This window comes from Papaver somniferum, chromosome 7, assembly GCF_003573695.1.
Source record: "Papaver somniferum cultivar HN1 chromosome 7, ASM357369v1, whole genome shotgun sequence".
Taxonomy (NCBI): Eukaryota; Viridiplantae; Streptophyta; class Magnoliopsida; order Ranunculales; family Papaveraceae; genus Papaver; species Papaver somniferum.
This window is the reverse complement of record NC_039364.1, coordinates 135,387,800-135,397,086: the sequence shown is the minus strand read 5'-3', so window position 1 is coordinate 135,397,086 and position 9,287 is coordinate 135,387,800. Positions and strand designations below refer to the sequence as shown.

Here is a 9,287-nt window from a genome sequence, read left to right as displayed (position 1 = left end):
ATTTTCTTCCGTAGAGATTGTCAAGTTTTATGGCAAACTGTAACTGCTGTTACTACAAGCCTATAGCCGTGTCCGACTATTCTTACAATGTTTTATATGTACTTAAGCGTTTATTCTTTGTCTTTCTTATCTTGAACAATACAATTCTTTCTGATGTTTTTCAATTCTTTCTTACCTTCGAATATAGTCAAAATTAATTTAACTTTTTTTTGTTTTGTTTTTTTGATTGATCAATCAGCAGCGAAAATTGAACCCTTAACCCATAACTTAGGAGTTCAACACCTGGCCAAGTGGCTTAATTTGACTCTTATAGGTGATAAATAGGAAAAAAAAATGAAATTGAAAAGTAGAATTACTTTAGAAATTATGAGTGGGTGGCAAATAGGAAAAGTGTGGGCGGCAAATAGGTGAAACCCTCGGTTATATATTACATTTCTTCTTAATTGGTATAAATATTCATCTAGTGTTTAACCGCAGGCAATTAGTTAGATGAATTTCATGAAAAATCATTATATCCACCAACAAGTGTAAGATTGGAGCTTCAGGGACGAGCTGTTGTCTAAGAGACTTGTGCCTGTGCATCTGCCTGGTCTGTCTTTTGTCCAGCTTTGGAGCGAGAAGGGCCAACATTTCTAGGTGAAATAGGTTTATCTTGTGGAAGCTTTTGTCTCTGTTTTTTTCTTACATCTTCATGCCATGCCTTCAAAAGCTTAGCTGTTTGTTCCTCCAACGCTGTTTTCTTGTAGTGTGAACCCATCTGTGATTGTAGCCAACAAATACATTTTTTTGATTACTACTATTTATCGATAATTTTTAGGTAGTGTAAAACCAGTCTGGTGGTGACTCTATGACCCCTGATAGGAAGCGTAGTTTTTTTTTTTTTGAAGCATAGTTAGCGTATATATATTTCTGCTTCTACATTTTATTTCTGGAAAATGTGTGCAATTGCATACATTGCACTAAGTTGGCTCACCTGGGTTACAAGAGCATACAACGGCAGAGTAATGTAGCTGCAAAGGACCTGAACAGTCACGCTGACAAAAACAATCACCTTGTCTTAAAATAGGGAAAAATGAATAAACGTATGATGACTGCGAAAGAGAGAGCTTACGCCAAAACTATCCGTAGAATGATCAATTCAATCTTATCGTGGTAACAGGATCTTAACCCAAACTCATACTGAAGAAACAGAGAAAACAGGAGGTAGCACTATGATTAGTCGCAACTTATAGAAATTAACAGCTAAATGTGATTGATATAGGAATCTGCGGAAAGTTTATACATACCGTTATCCAGAGAAAGAAGGCGATCTCATATGCATTCTGCAATTGGTCAGATTTTGAGAAACAGATAAAAAGCTGAGGAAAAATGAAAACACGTAAAGGATGAACTAGTGTATATACCATAAAGAGAGTGAGATGCAGAAAATGCAAAAGAAATCCGGGGTGGCCAAACCAAAAGAGCTCATCATTAGGGTGTACTAAAGGTGTTCCTCTAGTGATGGCATTTTCAGTTCCAAGTTTGATAGCCATTTTCGCCACAATGACTTCAAGTTTGGTTCCCAGAGCTAAAATTAACTTGAAGCACAAAAAGATACATATTTAGAAACTAGAAATGAGTGTACGTTTACATTGTCAGAATTCTGAAATTTGATAAATAAGAATCACGTTCGATACCGAATGAGTCAATATGCAAGTTATATGTTGTCATTCACAGTAAATGACAATATGAAAGCTTGGTGTATAGGATGTTTAAAACATTGAACTAATCAAATTGATTAATTTGATTCAGGAAATAAAAGGGAATGCACTTACAATCAAAGGGAGAACAGATATCCAGAGATATATATGCATTCCTGAACTTCAAACATAATTAGTACAATGAAATTGAGCTTTCACAAAAATAAAATAAAGTAATAACATAAACAGTGACTAAGCTTACCGCGGACATTGACTAGTAGGAAGATCACCACAATGAACCATAGTGGAGGACTATCAAGGAAAAGAAAAACTAAAAATGAATTAGCCAGGTATTATGAATTAGCATTGGGTACAGTTCAGATGATTCTACTTTATGATGCTTACCTGATTCCAACTACAACTTTAAAATCCTCCTCCAACGATTGCTCAATGTATTTTTGGAAATCAAATTTGACATTACCACTTGGGGAGAAGTGCGTCTATAAACAAAATTCAAATTAGTTAATCCATGCATAAAGCATATGACATGCATAAACGTGTACTCGTCTGTTGTACTCACAGCGATGAATCCATGGCGTAAGGTCATATAATCAACTTTTGCTAACGAGCTGAAAAATTGCCTGAAGAAACATTTCTGCGTGGCCACCCAATTGTTATCGATCTCACATGCATTGATTATTCTCAAGTGATTCATCTAGTGGTAAGTAGCTAACATAATTTACTAAATTGTATCTGAAATAAGAACAAAAAGATGAAACAAACTTACAGTCCATAAAAGAAATGGAGTTCCAGTTGATGAATTTACATGTCGTCTACCAAATGATGTCTCTCGCGTATATCTGAATCGGTTAGGATCTGAATAATTGCATAAATAAAATGCAATCAATAGATGATTAAGTACTATATGATGTCATTAAGTTTCAACTAATTGGCAGGATATAGAGATCGACAGATATGAACAATCAACTCCATCACTGTTATAATACAAGGTTTCAAGCTATAACATGTCATAGTTGTTTCCAGGCTCACAGGTGACAGGAATCAAAATCAAAATTTGCTGTCAAGTCAAAAAACTTCGACGTCCTCTGCTCAGGGGAATCAAAATAACTTGTGGGGTTCCAATCCCTTGACCTTTGACTCAGACTCTTCTATTAGTGAAATATTCCTTTAGCTTGACTTGGAAATGAGTTTTCCTGTTTGTAAGCTAAATTTTTTTTACCGTTGTGCACTTGATATTCAATGGTTTGAGTCTCTTTCTCCCAGACTTTCCAGACCCTCATCTGCAGAATAAAAGAATAAGAAAGGGAAAAATTTACTCGTTCAGTTTAATATATGTTCGACCTTAAACTATGAAATTCGTAAATCTTGCTAATTTATCCCTATTTGCTTGTGAAATCATGCTAGGCTGAAAAACATGCCGATTGCTAGACGGTTTTTTTCTTTTTTTTTTTCTTTTTCTGTATGTATATAAAAGCACCTACCTTAGCATTGCCCAGAGCCATAGCAAGAACACTATAAAGGACATGCATGGCTGCTAACACAAATATGAAGATATGAAGTTGGCCTATCCCTTCTTGGCTGATTAGAGACACCTTCCCCTGCACATACAATAGGCGCACATCCCATCAAAAATATTACTTGGTATATCACATATGACAGTTATTAATCGATGATCTATCCACTTATTTACCTATGTCTGGCCAGAAAACCTTATCAATCTATCAAGACTGTTATTTCAACGGTCAGAACAATATACTGCAATGATAAGGAGAAAGGCATATAAAATTACCTTAGAGAGACAGTAATCGTAAATTGCAGGCTGAGGAATAGCACTGTCTTCCGCAGGACTGCTGCTGTCTGCCAATAGTGTTTCAGTTATGCTGGTGATTTTGCGGCATGGGAGCATAGTTTCTGCAACTTTGTGGCTTATGCAGATTTTCGAAATGGGTCCTTGTGTTGCTGCTAATAAAAGTGATATGAACCCCAATAGCATCATTTCTACAATACCACACCCCCATCAAAATTAAAAATTACTCGTCGTTAATGATAATTAGGAGAAATAAAGGTTATTTTCATATAGAGGATGGATCACCTGATTTAAGCTTCTCCAGGGCTTTGATCAAGGCCTTTTTTCCAAGTTTCTTGAGCCACTGCATGTACACAAGTACTTGATAGAGTTTTGATGGACAAAAATAGGATCTGATGCTAACATATACGACAATATCTCATAAACAAAGTATACTTACAGCAGTAAGGAGATGGATCAAGCGTTCTAAACCAAGGGATATCGATATGAAACAAAAGGAAACAACAGCTACGGCCCATGTTGGTGTGTTCTCAAGGGTGGTACCACCCGCCATTTTCTCACTGATATTCCTCCTTCATACAGAAATGAAGATCATAGGATGAAAACGGAAGTCCAAAATCGTTGGTATCTGGTCTACATCCCTTTGTGTTTTTTAAGTACGTTTGAACGACTCTTAACCTTTTACCAAAAATGAAAATATGCGAACTGTTTGACCGGTCCTTAGCTTAATTAGCAAAGCGTCTGATTCAAGTTGACTCACTAGCTGAGTCTTGAGAGTCCAACCAGATCTTAATGACCTTAAATGAACCAAGGTCCACTCCCTAGAGTAAAAATTTGCCGCCTTTCGCTATCACTCGCTGTCTCTAGCTCCGGTGGTTGGTCAGTTTACTCAGCGGAAGAAGAACAAAAGCCCAAAACTGTTGGGCGGGGGATCACATTCTGGAACTTTGGTTTGGGGGCTATCTTTTCGGTTTGAAGGCCAGTGAATAAGACTAGATAGAGCTCATTGGAACTCTGAGGTTTTTGGAAATATTCACGAGAATATAAAAACTATAAACAATAAAATCGAGAGTATCATAGAGCTGCTAGTTTATTTTCAAATATGGAAAAAATAAAAAAGCTTCGAACTGAACTAGGAAAATGGTACGAAATAAAAAATGATTACTATCATCAAATTTTGAGGGATAAATTAAAAGAATCACTAGATTTAGTGAAGTAGGAAAAGGATCAATTCAATCAATTCTCTTAGAGAATCACCGGGCCTATGGTTATCTGATAGAGACCAAATCTATTCCCTTCTTGTCAATCATTTATCTCAGATTAGTACTTCTCCAACGATCAATTATGATATTGATATCTCAAGCATTATTGATCCTTGCATCTCTGAAGAAGAAAATTCCTCTCTCTGTGAAATTCCTTCAAAGGAAGAAATTTGGGCTACTATTTCTAACATGAATCAATGGGGAGCTCCGGGTCCGGACGGTTTCCAACCCGACTTTCTTAAAGCGAACTGGGACATTTTGGGCAATGATATTACTTTCACAATTCAAGATTTCTTTAAAACAAGGATATTAAATATTGAATTCAATCATTCTTTTATCACTTTAATCTCAAAAATTTCCACCCCTCAGACCCCATCATATTTTAGGCCCATAAGTTTAAGCAACACTACCTACAAGATATTCTCTAAGATTTTAGCTAATAGGCAAAAACCTATCCTAAACAAAATTATATCCCCCAACCAATCAGCTTTTCTTCCGGGTAGACTAATTACGGATAACATTATCATATCCCACGAACTCCTTCACTCAATGAGAACTTCAAAAGACAAAAAAGGTTACCTTGCTCTTAAACTGGATCTGTCTAAAGCTTTCAATAGAGTGGAGCGGGGATTCATTAATAAAGCTCTTTTATATTTTGGTTTTAACTCCATTTGGGTAAATCTAATCATGCAATGCATTTCAACCACATCCTTTTCAATCCTCCTTAATGGTTCTCCAGGTTCGACTTTCAAAAATTCCAGAGGATTAAGACAAGGAAATCCTCTCTCCCGTTATCTTTTTCTAATCTGCATGGAAATCCTATCTAGACTATTGGAGAAAGCAATTACGAAAAGAAAAAGTTATAAGGGATGAAAATCAATAAAGACGCTCTGAATATCTCCCACTTGTTCTTTGCAGATGACTATTCTTTTGGAGAAATAACGGGGCAAATGGTTAATCTTCAAAAATCCGGAATACATTTTAGCCGTCGCATTCACCCTAGACATGGAAAAATAATTGCGAAAATCTTAAAAGTTCAGCTGATGAGCAAAAATGAAAGGTATTTGGGGACGCCTCTATTCTTTGATAAGAATAGGAAAGAGAATTTTGAAATTCTTCTTCAAAGGTAATATTCTACTCTTCAAGGCTGGAAATCAAAACTTCTCTCACATGCAGTGCGGATGGTGCTGATAAAATCTGTTCTTCAAGCTTACCCTACCTATCAAATGTAAGTATTAGCCTTACCAAAAGAGACTATAGATCAATTAGACAGAATACAAAGAAATTTTTGGTGGAACAAAGATGGGGTGAAAAGACAAGGAGGCTTCATAAAAGCTTGGACTGGTATATGCAAACTCATATCGCAAGGGGGATTAGGCATTAAAAACCCTCACTAGTTCAATTTAGCCCTTCTAACCAAACTGGCCAGCAGACTAATCTCTGAACCAGATCAATTATGGGCTAAACTTCTCAAACCAAAATACTTTCCAAACACAAATCTGCTAGGAAATTCTATATATTTTAATCTTTCTTGGATCTGGACTAGTATCCAAACAAGTCTGAATCATATAAAGGGTAACTTCGTGTGGCAAGTTAAAAATGGGGAGTCGACAAAAATTTGGGAACACGGATGGATTCCCAATGAAAATATAATTCAAAAACCGTCATATAGAGGAGACCAAATCCAAAAATGGTAAAAGAGCTAATCACACCTGAAAACAGTTGATATAGAAAAATTAGATGAATATTTCAGTCCTTCGGTTAAAGAAAAAAAATCCTTGCAATCTCAACTCAAAGCGAAGAGAAAGATAAAATGAAGTGGAGGAACCATTATTCAGGAGCATTTTCAGTGAAAAATATCTATAATTTTCTTAACAACCAGATCAAGAAATTGATACTATGGTTGATTTCCCATGGAAGAAATAAAGGAAAATTAAAACAATTCCAAGAATTAAAATTATTCGTTTGGAAATTAATGCAGACTCTACCAACTTCAAGTAGACTTGCAGCTCATATGAACAATATGTTAGAGCATTGCTCGGTCAAATTCGCAAGCGTTGGTATCTCAAGCTTGTTTGTCAAGTTTAGTTGATCAAAACTATAAGTCTTGATTTATAGTCTACTTATAGTTATGTCTCGGATTATGATAGAATATGTAGTTGAGCTTTAGACTTCACGGTGTTCATCGATTGAAGACGAAGAACTAATGAGGAGAGCTTGGAGGAACTTCGTCAACAAAAGATATGTGGAGACTAAAACTTTTCTATCACTCAGAAGTCTATTCTATTATATCTCCTAATGAGACTAAGTCGTATAGCTATATAGACTTTTATATTATACACATTTGATATTTCGAGCTGAGTTTAACTCACTTATCTATTTCTCGAAATATGCGTTGATCTTTTTGCTTTAATTACGTTCATCAGATTCTTGAAAAGTTTAGTTGGAAATAATTTATTTGTTGGAAACTAAATAATAAGCCAAAAGATGATCATGTGGAAATTACCTTGAAACATCTTACATGATTTGTGTGAGACAATCATTTGATGTCGACTCGGAAAGTTTCGTATGATCATTCAATCACTTGAAAATTACTTATAAGCTAATAGTTTGTGTGAGACAGCTATTGTCATCTTCTAAGGATGTTTCAATGATTGAAATGGGAGTTTAGAACAATTAACCTTTGTCTGGATCCAGCACAGCATGCATACTAGTATGCAAACTGTTGTGGTATGATTCAGGTCCGGAAACCTTGTTTTCACACCATTATGCGAGCCGTTTTAATTGTTAAAGTCCGAGAACCAAGTCTGCATACCAGTATTCGAACGGTTCTACCCGAGTTAAGGTACGAGACAGCAGTATGCATACCTGTTTGCAAAGTGATGGACAAGACCAAAGTCTGGAAGCCATAGTTTGCGTATCCATTCGAAAACTTAGTGGTTAAAGTTCTAAAATCGGTTAAATATGTTTTCATACTCATGAAAAAATACATTTATGAATTAGGGAATGCAATCTTTGCAAACCGTGGCTTAATGTTCATTAATAGATTCTCATGAATCAATCCGATTTTGATTCAATTGGTTCATATATATTTCTGTGAAATAGTGAACAATTGAACAACTCTATTTGAAACACAAGTATATTCATTTGATTATCTTTCATGATTGATTGATCATCATAGTTGATCTAGAAGTGTTAGATGAATGTGGTTAAGACAAAAGTGTGCATATGGCTAACTTCGGTTAACTATTATTGAGCCAACACAATATACACGTTTAGGTACGGTTACCCATATCTAAATGAAAGTATATTTTATTTGTGTGTAACAAGCTAAGACCATCTGACGGTTGAGAGATATTGCTTTGGTTTTATGCAGAATTAGATTGAATCTTAAATCAAGTTTTCATCTAATGGGGAACATTGAATGCTTTATTACTAAGCTATCTTAGCTTTGATTGAAAGCAAACCCTGATTTGAAAGACCATATAAGGGAAAACTCTAGCAACTGGAAAACCTAATCCCGACATTTTTCCATGTCCTAGTTGCGACTAGAGTCGATTCTCCTTTAACCTAGGTTTTTTCCAAAACCAGTATAGGTTAACGACTTGAAACTTCATTTGGGATTCGTGAAGCTAGAACCAACTATTTTCTCTGTAGTTGCGTGATCTGATCTTACTTGTTCTATCGTATTGAGTTTTATCTTCTCTGAGATTTGCTCGAGATTTATCTCCGATAGGTAAGATATAAAAAGTAATCACAAAGCTCTTCGTCTCATTCTTTGTGATTCCGCAATAACTTCTTCTACTACCATATAGTTAAGTTATTTTGAGGTGATTGATATTTCTAGGATGCTCTTCGGGAGTATAAGACCGGATTATCAATTGGTGACTGCTCACCTTGACTTATCAAAAGAAGGAACAAAAAATTCATAGGTACTTCTGTGGGAGACCGATTTATCTATCAGAATAGACTTATCTGTGGGAGACAATTTTTTTTTAATAAGTCTTCGACTTTGGGTCGTAGAAACTCTTAGTTATGGATGAGATCAACTAAGGGAATCAAGTCTGTAAAATCCGGCGTGGTTCAAGATGCATAAGGAACGCGAATGTACCTTAATCGGTGTGAGACTTGGTTAGGGATCAGCTACATTCCAGTCTGAAGTTAACTTGTAGTAGGCTAGTGTCTGTAGCGGCTTAATACAATGTGGTGTTTAAATCTGGACTAGGTCCCGGGTTTTTTTCTGCATTTGCGGTTTCCTCGTTAACAAAACTTCTGGTGTCTGTGTTATTTCTTTTCTGTATTATATTTGTTTATATAATTGAAATATCACAGGTTGTGCGTAGTCCAATCAATTTGAAAATCCGACCTTGTTTGTTGGATAGTAATTTATTAGCACTTAGACATTGGTCTTTGGTGCCGTCCAAGTTATTTCTCATATCAATCGGGCTCACAGATTTCTATCTGTTCGATTGCAGATTGTATTGAGAAATTGAGATATAACTCTTTAGTATATTTCTT

At 35.7% G+C, this 9,287-nt stretch overlaps 1 protein-coding gene across 1 annotated transcript; it reads right to left on the bottom strand.

Annotated features, from left to right (window-relative positions):
- Positions 1-403: 403 nt before the first annotated feature.
- On the bottom strand, positions 404-4,133 carry LOC113292993 (MLO-like protein 3). The gene is made up of 15 exons (XM_026541784.1): positions 3,947-4,133; positions 3,793-3,850; positions 3,490-3,698; positions 3,182-3,298; positions 2,920-2,980; positions 2,467-2,555; positions 2,260-2,334; positions 2,085-2,179; positions 1,942-1,991; positions 1,815-1,855; positions 1,404-1,577; positions 1,287-1,322; positions 1,112-1,179; positions 974-1,034; positions 404-757 (listed from the first exon to the last, which is right to left on the bottom strand). The coding sequence occupies exons 1-15, from the start codon at positions 4,058-4,060 to the stop codon at positions 560-562; spliced, it is 1,446 nt and encodes a 481-aa protein (XP_026397569.1). The 5' UTR covers positions 4,061-4,133; the 3' UTR covers positions 404-559.
- Positions 4,134-9,287: the final 5,154 nt, after the last annotated feature.